The 13,841-nt window shown below is 35.2% G+C and overlaps 3 protein-coding genes across 7 annotated transcripts; 1 reads left to right on the forward strand and 2 right to left on the reverse strand.

Moving 5' to 3' along the window:
- Window positions 1–1,426: 1,426 nt before the first annotated feature.
- On the reverse strand, window positions 1,427–2,809 carry LOC9325192 (ethylene-responsive transcription factor ERF037). Its single transcript, XM_002889083.2, has one exon. The coding sequence runs from the start codon at window positions 2,437–2,439 to the stop codon at window positions 1,696–1,698; it is 744 nt and encodes a 247-aa protein (XP_002889129.1). The 5' UTR covers window positions 2,440–2,809; the 3' UTR covers window positions 1,427–1,695.
- A 3,901-nt stretch (window positions 2,810–6,710) lies between these two features.
- Window positions 6,711–9,994, reverse strand: LOC9325193 (sugar transport protein 14). 4 transcript variants are annotated; one of them, XM_021010251.1, is made up of 7 exons: window positions 9,829–9,994; window positions 9,702–9,730; window positions 9,351–9,434; window positions 8,754–8,973; window positions 8,173–8,495; window positions 7,462–8,091; window positions 6,711–7,359 (listed from the first exon to the last, which is right to left on the reverse strand). In XM_021010251.1, exons 4-7 carry the CDS (start codon window positions 8,893–8,895, stop codon window positions 6,919–6,921), a joined length of 1,536 nt encoding a protein of 511 aa, XP_020865910.1. In that variant the 5' UTR covers window positions 8,896–8,973; window positions 9,351–9,434; window positions 9,702–9,730; window positions 9,829–9,994; the 3' UTR covers window positions 6,711–6,918. The 4 variants fall into 4 exon arrangements, with proteins under 4 accessions (XP_020865910.1, XP_002889130.1, XP_020865909.1 ...); XM_002889084.2 differs by having other exon boundaries at window positions 8,754–8,906; window positions 9,565–9,730; XM_021010250.1 differs by having other exon boundaries at window positions 8,754–8,941; window positions 9,565–9,730.
- A 492-nt stretch (window positions 9,995–10,486) lies between these two features.
- On the forward strand, window positions 10,487–13,698 carry LOC9325194 (protein LAZ1 homolog 1). 2 transcript variants are annotated; one of them, XM_002887626.2, is made up of 9 exons: window positions 10,487–10,669; window positions 10,913–11,305; window positions 11,489–11,545; window positions 11,658–11,766; window positions 11,964–12,148; window positions 12,233–12,321; window positions 12,441–12,696; window positions 12,784–13,029; window positions 13,138–13,698. In XM_002887626.2, the coding sequence occupies exons 2-9, from the start codon at window positions 11,090–11,092 to the stop codon at window positions 13,432–13,434; spliced, it is 1,455 nt and encodes a 484-aa protein (XP_002887672.1). In that variant the 5' UTR covers window positions 10,487–10,669; window positions 10,913–11,089; the 3' UTR covers window positions 13,435–13,698. The 2 variants fall into 2 exon arrangements, with proteins under 2 accessions (XP_002887672.1, XP_020890518.1); XM_021034859.1 differs by having other exon boundaries at window positions 10,487–10,654.
- The last annotated feature ends 143 nt before the right edge of the window (window positions 13,699–13,841 follow it).

Raw genomic sequence — 13,841 nt, forward strand, 5'->3', positions numbered from 1 at the left:
AATTCAAGCACCGGCGATGGAAAAAAACTCTAGTTACGCTTTGGTTCGGCTACAAAAAATGATGGGCTATAGGCTATCAGAACTTAAGCAAGTGTAAGTTTCATATCAACAAACTTTCTTCTCTTTTCGAACAATATAAGATTGATGGCTTTTGTTTGATATATATTTAATGAATCAATTTATGTTTTCTTCTAATCAACAACCAATTTGTTTGATATAGGGTAAACAAACAAAAATGATACATGAATGAACTACCTAGGCGATGTAAATAACGTCTATGAGAGACTTAAATGTAGGGTAAGAAAGATTTATTAAACATATACGTGGGATAATGGGAAGATTAATGGTTTTGCTTCTATGGAAACAACGGCATGGTAGCTCCCAGTTTTGGTGGACAACTTGGCGTGGTTGTATTCGGCTTATCCTAACGACAAATTAAGGTCCTTCCATTACACAACTCAAAACTCGGAGTATACTTGAGTTTCATATGCATACAATTTTCATTAATTTCTGATTTATACATAGTAATTCATATATGTTTAACCCAAAAAAAAAAAACATACATTACAGTATATAAAATGGGATCGAAATATATACTAATTAAGATCAAGTGAATCAGCTTATATTTGAGATAGGAAAAAACAAATAAAGACCGTGCTCGTGGGTGGAACCTCCGTTGACCGCGGATCCCAATAGAATGGCCTTTCCCTACGGAATAGTTAAATACTTAAATGCATTACTAATTAACGTAACAATTAATATTAGTTCAAATCAATGTACGATGATTATGAAGCCGGTGTTGATTGATGTTTTCGTCGAGAAGACTCACGCAATACTTAGTTGATTTAAAAAAATTTAGAAAGGTATTAATTTCCCGATCGTAGGATTGCGTATGAAAAAATGTTTTGTTCAAACATAAAATAAAGTTCGTTTTTAAAAGATTAAAATGAATAAAGAAGGTTTTAAATCTACATCGTTGGATTTGCATATGAGTTTACATGTTAAATTAAGGGTCAAGTCATTAATTATGTCTGACTAATGCAAAAAAAGTCAAACAAGAGTAAATGATAAAGAATGCTTAACCTGCGAATTCGTTTTGGTAAAACGATAACATTTTACTTCTCTGTTATACAAATTGTTTTTGAGCTTTTTTATCCATATACTTTTTCAGTAGGGAAATGAGTTTTTTTTTTTCTCATCAAATGAATATTTTCTAAACACTGCATTGTACTTGTAAAGTTGTAATTCTCATTCATTGTAAACTATAATTCAAACTGAAAAAGTTGGTTATATATATGAAGCTATAACAAGGAAATTTTGTGAATTAAATACAGCGGGTGATTATAAATACCAAGTTGAAAAGATTCCATATATGCCAACTAACAAACCATCTGAGATTATATTTTAATCTCCAGCTACTTTGATATAAAATTCTCAAATGTTCACCTAAAGTATAAGCTTATTAGCAAAATACAAACAAAAAATAGTTATCGTCCAATCACAGGCGTGTTCGTACAATATACCTAGAAGATCCGATCATAATAAAAACAATAAGTATTATATGGTACTATCAGAGTATCAGGTTTAATCGAGTATATTAAACTCTGTTGTGAATCCAATAATTAAATAAACTTCAGCGATTTGGAGGCTAAATTAAACAAGAGAGGCTTTTTGAAAAAATAAAATAAAATAAAACTAAGGAAAAAGGGGGCCAAAATTGGAAGAGTCAAAAGGTTCACCCATCGAAATGCCATTTTCGTCGCTGTGGTAATAAAAGCTATAACAGTTATTAATATACCAAGGCGAACTAGGTGGATACGCCGAGTCAACGTACACGAACTCGCTCCAAGACTCATCGTAACTCGTCTCTAGACTCGGTAACTCCACTATCTCGCTTAGTTCTTCCGCCGTCGACGCAGCTTCTTCGCTTGATGGTGACAATGACGATGATGTAGACGTCGAATAGCTTGAGGAAGATAGATGAGTCTCAGCTGGGACGACGACGGTGGTTGGATCAGAGACTATGAGGGAGGAGGATGAGGAGGAGAAGTCCATGGCGGCTGCTACGGCAGCTGCTGCTTGAACGTCGCGAGGAGAGGAGGAAGCTGGACGGGGAAGGTAAGTGGCGAGCTCCGGGAAGTTGAGGACGGCGGAAGTTCCTTTAATGGTGAGAGCAGCTGCGTCATGTGCACGCGCCGCCATCTCCGGTGTAGAGAAAGTACCGAGCCAGATTCGGCTTTTCTTGCGAGGCTCTCGGATCTCGGAGACCCATTTGCCCCACGTTCGCATCCGGACGCCTCGGTAACCCGGGTCGGGTCTAACACGTTTCTTGTTGTTGTTTCGGTGGGACTCTTCTTGATGATGATGATGATGATGATCAACCTCCTCCTCCGGCACCGGAGACGACTGTTTGACGGAGGTGATGGATGACTCGGTCATTGACACGTGAGTTTGACTCAGTGAGTGTGAAGAGAGTGCCTACGTAGGGTTTATATAAAGACTAGAGAGAGAGAAAGAGAGTTGAAGTATTGAAGTGAAATGTTGAAGTTAGTTAGGAAAGGACAGTCGATCGCTTACTTATGATGACAGGTGTGTACACATTATAAATTCACACATCAATATTATTTGAAAATGACCCATTTTTTGTTTTCTTTTATTTAAATGTTGATATTTGCATTCGGCAAGTAAATGCTTATTTATCTTTTCGTGATAACCTATGCATGGTCCATGGATGAACTTGATCAATTCAAAGGGGTAATAATATTCCCATTCGGAATTGACTAGGAACTTTGTTTTTGTTTTGTTAAAATTGACTATGAACTTATGCAATAGAAAAGGGAAAATGGGCAGAAAAAAACCCACGAATATGCATTAATGTCCATAAGCTTGATTACTTCTAATTTTCAATGGACTAGTAGTATTCCATTAGGTACGTATTGACTAAGAACTCTTTTTTTTGGTGTGAGGTATTGACTAAGACCAATCTTTATTGATGATCTTTTAACACAACTCTAAATAATAGATATGTTTTATAGCTAACAAAAATCTCTTAGTTAAGAGATTTAAGAGATTTTTGTTAGTTATAAAACATATTTCTTAACTTAAGAGTTGTCTTAAGAGACCATTGATAATGTTGCTTTAAAAACTTATGCAAGAAAAGGGGAGAATGGGGAAAGAAAAAAACGTTAATTATTAAGATGTCCATGAGCTTGATTATTTATTTATTTAGAATATTTAGTAGGCTAGTAATATTCCCTTAGAAATTGACTAAGAACTTTTATTTTTGTTTGTTAAAACGGACAACGAACTTATGCAAAATAATATTGAGAATGGTTCAATGGTAGAAGAAAATTCACAAATATGCGTAAAACTAAAAGATATGCTACTATGAGTTCAAAAATATTTCGTTACTAAGTATTGAAACAATGTGACGATTTGAATCAGAATGCTAACACAACTGATATAAGATTATGATTTTTTTGTAGCGATATTTTGGCACGTACGTCACATCACATATATTAAAGTACGTCTCGTTGGTATGCACTAATAGAATATTGTTTTCGATCAAAATAAAAGTCTATAATTTGAAATAGTGTTTACTTATATAATATAGCAAAATGGAGAAATGCAACCATATATATATATATATATATATATATATTAGTTTTGTCGTCTTGTATATCTTTCAAAAAAGAAAAATAATTATATAAATAGAAATGAATGTTTTTCGGTGGAAATCAAGTTCCCCAACTAGACCCAAGTTCGAATCAAGAAACTATGGAGTATTTTTTAGCCAAAAAAAAAAAAAAAACACTATGAAGTACAACACACAGTATTAACATGTTGGTTGGCCTTTCTTAATTCATATTGATGCTTAGTTATTAATTAGTTGCTTACACCTTTCTCGTACAAAATAGTATGAGCTCTCTCTCTGTAGTCTAGAAAGTCGAGTTTTTTTGAAGTTGATAAAAATGCAAATAAACAGATCATAGAGTATGATTTACTTACTTGTTTTGGGGTTAGAAATGATGAGAATTGAAAGGAAGGGAAGAGGAAAAGAGATAATTAAGAGAGACCCACAAGGAGTGAAGGCTGTTTGCCCCCATCTGAGCATGGCATTTCTGACAGTTGTCAACACCCTTCCCACATGCCTTCTTTTTAATCTCTTCTAATTTTCATTTTTCTTATCATCATTCTTCCATACATTCGCTATTTAATGTTCATTTTACCACATTATTTAACATTATTTTTTATTTTTTTTGGTTTTAAACTACCTCTCTTCATTTGGTAATCAATTTCATAGCATCGTTATAGAGCATAATTAATCTAGCTATAGTATTTTTATGATGTTGACGTTTTAGTGCATGATGAGTATCCTTTGAATGTTAACCTTTATGATCTTACACCGCTAGAACCTAGCCATTCTATTTTTGGTTTATTGATTGCCAAAATTTGGAGAAAATATTATTTTTGTTCAGAATTATAAGTATTGTTTTAACTCTCACAAATAGTATTACTTTAAATATCAAGGAAGAATTTTAGACGAAATTTTAGTTTTAAGTGTATCATTTGAGTGTTTTAGTAATTAAAACTATGTACTAGTTAGAGATAAAATAGAATTTTGATGGTTTTCTTAATATGTATAAAAATCTAAAAACAAATGTATAAATGAAAGGGGCAATACAATATATAAATAAACATGCCGTTTTCTTACCACCGGTCAAATTATGTCATCTACAATATTTTTCGACAAAAAATTCTGTTTCTGTTTATTAGACTTTTAGTTAATTATCTTGCTTTAATAATGTGATAAATGAGAGTACTTCGGTTGTATAAGTAGAAATATTTTTTTGACCATTTAATGTAGTTTATATTGATTTGAGTGCTAGGAACAAGGCCGGTGTAAAGTGTATTTCAAATTTAGAAGTAGTATTTCTAGGCAGTGTTCGCTTCTATATTATAGTATGAAGCCTGATATTCAAAAACTTTCATGGATTGTGTTGATGTAGTTTTTTTAACCTTACGCTACTAGCTACTTTAATATATACTACAATATTGAATTGATAACACCCAAATGAAGAAGGAATAGTGGCCTACGTGAAATTAAATAACTATTACCAAGAACATAAAATTGAAAAATATGCATTTTATCCTGTATACAGATTTATTATAAGTAATTAATGGACAATTTATTCGGACCGAGGATCAAACTAGCTAGATTAATTAATCACTTTCAGGTGGTCAGTGCTCAAATAAACATAGCTAGTTTTATAAGACTATATATAAATATGCAATTTTCTCATAGATATAAATATGTTTTAATAATTATAAGATAATGCCTTGAAATTAGAAATTACTAACATGGCGTACCTCGTGCATAAGATTAGGGCTTCCATGCTACCATCAACTACGTAATGAATTCCTCTGTTTTTATTTCCATTATAAAATAAAGTTATGTGAACCGCCAATGCCATTATGAAAAATCCAACAGCATCCATTCCTCCCACTAAATAGTTATGATATTTTTGGGCGAAGAATAACCTAAACGTGTGTGTATCATATTCATTGATCTCACCGAAAATATATTGCCATGGCTTGATCTAACTAGTAGAAACATAACCCAATTGTCCCAATTCATGATATCGTCTCAGAAAAAGAAAAAAACTAATTCAAGTGGTTCACTGGTTGAAAGATTTATACTGGAATTAGGAGACCAAAGTTCAAGTAGTTTCACCACGGTTGCAATCATGGTAACTATTGCGGTTTGCGGATGCCGTAAATGGTAAAAATGATATGCAGCGCTTCACAAGCTTCATAAGTTTATTTACAGTTTGGTAAACTTACAGTTTGATCCGGGATTTCCCATTATTAAACAGAAAAATAAAGTAGGGAACTAAAAAGGAAACAAATGTGTTCTCTTTTCACTTGTTCACAAATTTGTTGGTAGATGAGAATAAGCTAGGACCAGTTTTGGGCCTACAAGAATATGAGGTTGGTTTTATTATGGGCTTTAAAGAAATGGGTCCACTAGGACCCCAAAATTCTCAAACTTTCGCAAATTTAACCACACAACATTAACGTTCCTTCATATATGTTTCCTTGACGCAGCTCGATATTTTTTCACTATACATCATTTCGCTGTCCTTTTACGCTTGCCACGGTTGCTCTAATTATTATTCGGCACCCACCTAACCAGTAACCACTACTACACAAACAATGTATGTACGTACATTAATAATTCATGCTTGCATTACACATGTATGTTCATTCATGTTTGCACGCTGATTTGATATTTTTGATTTCTCGATTAGTAAGTGACTAAGGAAATCCCATTTATATTCTCCTATATAAGAATGTTAAATTAATTTATTCAAAAGCCGTTATATGCTTTTTGAATAGTACTCCCTCCGTATTAGAAAGATGGATTTTCTAAGATTTTCATCAAGATTAAGAAAACAATAAATGATGTATATTTATTACTTATTTTTGTGTTAAATCTTTTTAAAAGTTATTTCAAGCTACTTTTTTATCCCACTTACTCCAATCAATTGATCTTGAAAAAAAAAATACATTAAATATACTACAGAAAATCAATCTTTTTGATACAAGAATAAAACCTCAAACATCATTTTTTTTATACGGAGAGAGTATCTCTCATAAGCATAACTATTATTGGTACTTTTGAGTTTTGATTGTTCTAAGATATTCAATATACTACAGAAAATCAATCTTTTTGATACAAGAATAAAACCTCAAACATCGTTCTTTTTGATACGGAGGGAGTATCTCTCATAAGCATAACTATTATCGGTACTTTATGCTGCTAAACTAACGAATTTAACATGTTTATACAATTTTTTGACCCAAAAAAAATGTTCATATTTTCAAATGTTTATTTTTTGACAAAAAAAAATGTTTTTACTCATTTACCGATTGACCATTTTCATCACCATCCTCTACATATTTCTTCCATAGCCAATGCTGTCTCCAAAGAAGGTAAACCTCTTCAATAGGAACCTGTTTCGTCTCCGGCAACAGAAAGTAAACGAAACTTCCCATCCCGAATATAAGTCCAGCGAATAAAAGGAATATTCCATACTTGAGATGGCACAGCGACACGAGGAAGCACTGCGCGATTAGAGCCGTGAAGAAAAGGTTTACGCACACCACAACACTCTGACCGGCTGATCGAGTCTCTAAAGGGAAAAGCTCGCTCGGAACTAACCATCCCATTGGACCCCATGACCGACCATACGCCAATACAAATAGACAGATAAGGACCACAAGAATCACACCGAGCGATTTTGGTAGCTCTTTGCCTTCCCCAAACTTCAAGGCTAGTGTTACTCCTACTACAACCTGAGGAAAAATGAACATATTTTGGGTTTCAGCGGAAGTTACTTGTTTAGCAAGATAAAAACCCTAGCTTTTGCCAGAGGTAAAAAAAAAAAGAGCATTAACCATGTAACAGAACATCTCCACGCTAGCTTCAAGAAGAAGAAACCTTCTTCCAAATTTATCAGCAGAATACATAGACATGATCGCCGCGACAACGAGTGCAGCGTTTGTAATCGTGGACGAGATAAGTGATGCGGATCCACCAAACCCTAAGCTCTGAAACATAACCGGAGCATAAAACAAAATCGAATTCATTCCGGTTAGTTGCTGAAACGCAGGAATCCCAATCGCTCCAATCACTAGCTGTGGTCTGTTCCTCCGAGCAAGAAGATTGCGAAACGGATTCTTTACGGCTCTAGCAGCTTCACTGGCTTCGACAAGATCCTGAAACTCAGCTTCTATATTGTTTGTGCCACGTACTTTGATCAGTACGGCTTTAGCCTCTTCGAGCTTCCCTTGCTCGACAAGACTGTTGGGTGTTTCGGGCAAAACGAGTCCACCAAGGAACATGAGTATAGCTGGGACGGTGGCGAGACCGAGAGAGAGTCTCCATCCCCATGGATGGATTTGCTCTGTTTTGTAGTTTATCAAATTAGCAACTAGAATGCCAATGCAAGTTGTTAGCTGGAAAAGCTGATTCACGGTTCCTCTAATCTTCGCTGGAGCCATCTCCGAGAGGTATAACGGAACCGCCTGTAAACGCAAACGCAGAAATTAAAGGCCAAACCGGACCAATCGCTTAGACATTAGATTTAATAAATTGTGGGGTTTTGCCTGGTTTCCGAATCCAATGCCTATGCCGAGGAAGATTCGACCAAGGATTAACATGAGGATGTTTTTGGCGGCGGCGTTAATGACTCCTCCGAGGAAGAAGCTAACAGAGCCAACAAGGATGCTTCCTCTCCTGCCGTAGATTCTGGTGACATAGGAAGCTCCAAAAGTTGAGATTAAACCGGCGAAGTAGAGAGAGGAAGTGAAGAGTGTGAGGATTTGATTGTCGTATTTGCAGTAATCTGTTTCGTTCAGATGCATTTGCTTTCTTTTGTAGATTCCTGGGAAGAACTCTTTCAAGAAATCGTCCATTGAAGTAACACCACCTGCGTTTAACAAGGAAGAAGAAACAAAAATGAGCATTGTGTCTTGCATAGGTTCCTTGAGTTTCAAGAAACAAAAATAGTCGACACTTAACAAGGCTGAAGCTAACCCTCCTCGGAGAGGGGACTTATATTTTCTGACAAAACAGAGGAAATTGGGCAAAACTGAAGCTGGCCCTTATCAAAAACAAGACTTGAGGGTTTCAGAATCTGACTGTTTGATTGGTATAAGATAAACTCAGATCGAGAAAGTTATCTAACCAGAGACTCCCAGATCATAGCCGAAGAGAGAGCCTCCCATGGATCCAACGATGCAAGCGAAGATGAAGTAAGAAGTTATTCGATGTTCATAGAGATGAGCTCTCTTTAGGGCTCCTTCGTCAGTAAGAGCTCCACCGGCCATGGCTTTCAAACCTTGAAGTCAGAAGGAGTAATCTTCTGATCTCTCTCTTTGTAATAAAATTTGATCGAGTGTTGTGAACTAGTAGTGATCATTATAATCAAGCTTTAGAGACATATAAAGGTTGGATATTAGCAGTTACAAATTGACTATCTCTTTCCTTATCCCTTTTTCTAAGGAGATATATTTGACTTCATCTTTCTTAATTACTACAATGGCTAATTGGTAATAATTTTCTTGATAAGTTATGTTATTTTAAAGATATTTCTAATATGATGTCCAAAAAATAAAGAAATTTAGATCATTTTCTCCATGAATTATATATCTTGTCTCCATGACATATTTTATCCATAATTTAATGCTAGTATACCATTAATTATTTTCTCCATAAATGAGAAAATACATTTCCCTTTCTATTGAATTGTGTATCATAACTTTGATATTTAAAACCGTATTACCTGAGTTGTTCAGTTGATCTAGTGAATATTTTTTGTAGCTTGATGAATGTTATTTGAGTGACAATGCCATCATTTTCTGGCGATCTACATGACAGAAAAAAATGTTGTAAGAGTTACAAAAGAAATAGAGATGTTAGAAGGAAAGAACAGATCACAAAAACAAGGTCACTAGCTAGTGAACTTTAGGACATCATTTATCCTCTCCGTTCTTTACCACATAATAAACATGATATTCCTTTGTTGGTTCTTGATTTCCCTTGAAAGCTTCATAATGTATGTCTCTAATACTAAAACGCTTTCATCATCATCTCAGAGTTAATCACTTCACCAAATACTACTTTTCTAGCATACCTTCTTCTTGCTATTGGCTTCACCAGCCCCTACATTGCGTTAACGTTTTTGTTATATATAGTTCACATATTTTTGACGCATTACGCTTAAAACATAAATTAAAAGGACTTTAATTAGTTGAACTTACATGTGTTTGGACATAAGTTGCTCTCGTATTCAATCCGTCCTCCGCATTAAGCTTTCTTTGCGCATCGCTCTTAAGGGAGGAAAAAAACAACAAGCATAGATCATACGAACCTATAAACTCAACGAAACATGAATGAGAGAAAGTGAGAGAGAGCAATGGTAATAAGAAGAGAAAACTGATATCTTCTGAAACGGTTTTGCAACGTGAAAAAGATCATGTGAGATATTTTAGGGATTTCTAAACTGATTATCTTTTTTGATTATAAAAATCTTTGATAAACTTATCTACTAAATACACCACATTTACGATGGATAACCTTACGTACCATACATGATCTAAGATGAATTAATTTGAAAATAAGATGTGTATGCCATTTTTATCATCTATCAACTATCAAACTATTAATTTCACAAGAAAAATTGTCAAATGTTTGAATATTCTACGTAACTTACGATTGATCCCTCATTATCGATAAGCTTAAATGATAGAAAAATACTGATAGTTGAGTGTTTTAAGAGATCCATATTTATTTCGCTAATAATAATTTTCTCAAGGTGATCGAAATAAGTCCAATGAGGAAGAGACACGTCAGATTGTTAGAAAAACACGTCAGCACATTAAGGGGGGTTTAGCTTGACACAACCGCCAAAGCAAAAAAGGCTGAAGTTTTCCTTTTTAGGCTCTTTCTCTTCCACGCGGAAATTTAATAAAAAAAGATCCAAACTTGAAGATAGCGAAGAGGAAAAAAGATAATCTCTGGCTCGATTTTTGTTGGATTCCTCGATTCGAGCAAGTTCTAAGACTCGTGGGTTTTCTTCTGGATAACGTAATTGATACTCGTGTAAGTGCAATTTCTCTCTCTGTATCTACCTGTTGAATCGCCTTTTTTATATGGGGTTGGTGATTTAGGGTTTTACGCAATCGTTTCGTTTGCTGGGTGATGTAGCTTGGGTTATTCAAAAATACGAATTTGATCAAGGAACTTGTTTCTTGTAGATTATTTCGGGTCAATTTGTGTGTTTAAAGATTCAATTTTTTTATCAGAATTTAATCTCTATTTGTTGTCTTGTTACTCGTAATGCAGGTTTTCTCTCTACAAATCAGAAAGGGTCGTCACTGTTATTGTCATAGCTTGAGAAAGGATCTATTTTTAAAATCAGTGGGAATAGAAAACATCAGTGATAAGCTTTGGATTAGTTGTTTGGGGTAAAGTGTCCTCTTGCTTGATGTGAAGATTGCTTCTTGTTTTTGCTGGTTCTAAATGGAGTGGAGGGGAATCCTCTGCTCGCTGCTTTTTATTATTTCTGCGGGAGAGTCGTCAAGTAGATTCGGGTTAATGTGGCATCCTAACCTTGGTGTTGATTCTGGACAATACTTGACTTGGCCAATCTTAAGTGCCAGTGTATTCGTGGTTATTGCCATCCTCCTCCCCATGTATCTTATCTTCGAGCACTTAGCTTCTTATAATCAACCAGAGGTTTGTTATCCCTTCCTTAACACCCGCTTTGTCGTATTCTCATGCTCATAATAAATGATACTGATTCATCTTTATGACTCTTCTCTTATATTAGTTGGGACATTTCTTTAAATGCTTGATCCATTAAATTGATCATATCACCATCACCAGTAACTAAACATCACTCCCTCTTGTAAATCACAGGAACAGAAGTTCCTTATTGGACTTATTCTGATGGTTCCTGTTTATGCTGTGGAATCGGTAGGTTTGATAAGTTACTATATACGTTGATTCTGTATTTGTAGTGAAATTTCCATTAAGATATGTATTCAGATATTTTTCTAATTCTGGGTTCCTTATACTTTCCGAGCAGTTTTTGTCTTTGGTGAATTCGGAAGCAGCTTTCAACTGTGAGGTGATTCGAGACTGTTATGAAGCTTTTGCACTCTATTGTTTCGAGAGATATTTGATAGCTTGCCTAGGTAATGCTTATATAACTGTAAAAATCTGTATCCATAGCTTCTGAGTCCCTGAATATGATATTTTGGGCTTCAAATAAGCAAGTGGTTGATTATTGAAGCTATACTTTATTCACTTGAAAATGTATTTGGAATCTGATGACTTTTGATTATTTCTCTGTTATAATTTACTGAGAAATATTTTATCTCTATATCTGCAGATGGAGAAGAACGTACAATTGAATACATGGAACAGCAGACAGTTATCACCCAGAGCACTCCTCTTCTAGAAGGCACATGTTCTTATGGAGTTGTAGAGCATCCCTTTCCAATGAACTGCTTCCTAAAAGATTGGAGTCTTGGTCCTGAGTTTTATCACGCTGTGAAAATTGGCATCGTTCAATATGTATATGTTGTCATTACTTTATCTGGACTATATGGCCTATGATGTATTTCTGTGCTTCAAATGATAAATTATATTCTGCTGCAGATGATACTGAAAATGATTTGTGCTCTATTAGCAATGATCCTCGAAGCCTTTGGGGTTTATGGAGAAGGGAAGTTCGCATGGAATTATGGGTAATCTTTTGTTTTCTCCCTTCTCTTTGTCGATATGTATTTGTTCTTTGCTATATCTTGATTTTAACATGGTCATCGACAAAACATCTGATTTAGTAAAAAATGTGGTCTTATTGCAGATATCCATATCTGGCTGTAGTGCTCAATTTCAGTCAAACATGGGCATTGTATTGCCTTGTACAGTTCTATAATGTCATCAAAGATAAGCTAGCACCCATTAAACCACTGGCCAAGTTTCTAACATTTAAGTCTATTGTGTTCCTCACCTGGTGGCAAGGTATTATCGTTGCATTCCTCTTCTCTATGGGACTCTTCAAAGGGTCTTTGGCTAAGGAACTGAAAACGCGAATACAAGACTACATCATCTGTATCGAAGTAATTTTCATAAAACTAATTGTTCCTTTTAAGTATCCACATTTAGATTGGTGTGAGTTATAAACTTAAAATGTAATGTTTTTACAGATGGGCATTGCTGCTGTGGTCCATCTTTATGTGTTTCCAGCAGCGCCTTACAAGCGTGGAGAAAGATGTGTTCGTAATGTAGCAGTCATGTCAGATTATGCCTCTTTAGATGTACCACCTGATCCAGAAGAGGTTAAAGATAGTGAACGAACAACTAGAACGCGGTATGGTAGACATGACGAGAGAGAAAAACGCTTGAATTTCCCACAAAGTGTCCGTGATGTTGTGCTTGGGAGTGGTGAAATTGTAAGCTGATTTCTTCTATAACTAATTTATTTCTCTACTTGCAGTTTTCTTTTCTTTTTTTTTGCTTTAGTCCTTGCTCATGACCAAAAGTTTTATTGTTCTTGGTAGATTGTGGATGACATGAGATTCACAGTTTCGCATGTGGTGGAACCGGTTGAAAGAGGAATAGCGAAAATAAACAGAACATTCCATCAGATATCTGAAAATGTGAAAAGATTTGAGCAGCAGAAGAAAACAACAAAGGATGATTCATATGTGATTCCGCTGAATCCATGGACGAAAGAATTCTCAGAGATTCATGAAAACCTCTATGATGGAGGGAGTGTGAGCGACAGCGGTTTGGGAAGCTCAAAGCGGCATCACCAGTCTAGGGTCTCGGGATTGTGGACTAGAATGCGAAGGTAAAAAACAAATGGTGGTGCAAATCGGAAGATGCCTTGGTTTTTTTGAAGTCTCATCTTCGTCACATCTAACAAAGAAGTTGTAGATTTTATGGGATGATGCTACTCTGCAGGATTAAACACAGGTAACAAGAGATGCTACTAACTAGTATTCCTCTACCCTTTATACAAAACTTTATTGAGAAGTTAGGTTTGTATCTCGTAATGACAACATGTATGTTCTTACACAAAAGTAAAATAAAAATTTGTCATGAACCGTCTTCTCTCATACATGGTCGTCTTTTGTTCTCAATTCTGAACTTTGCTCTTATAGATGGTAAGAGTTGGCCCAAATCCATTTTGTAATGGGATAAATTATTTTAAAGCCCAAATCGGAACTGGGCCGACTCTTTTTGGAGGGAGCGATTAGCC

The sequence above is a fragment of the Arabidopsis lyrata genome, assembly GCF_000004255.2.
Source record: "Arabidopsis lyrata subsp. lyrata unplaced genomic scaffold ARALYscaffold_2, whole genome shotgun sequence".
Lineage (NCBI taxonomy): Eukaryota > Viridiplantae > Streptophyta > Magnoliopsida > Brassicales > Brassicaceae > Arabidopsis > Arabidopsis lyrata.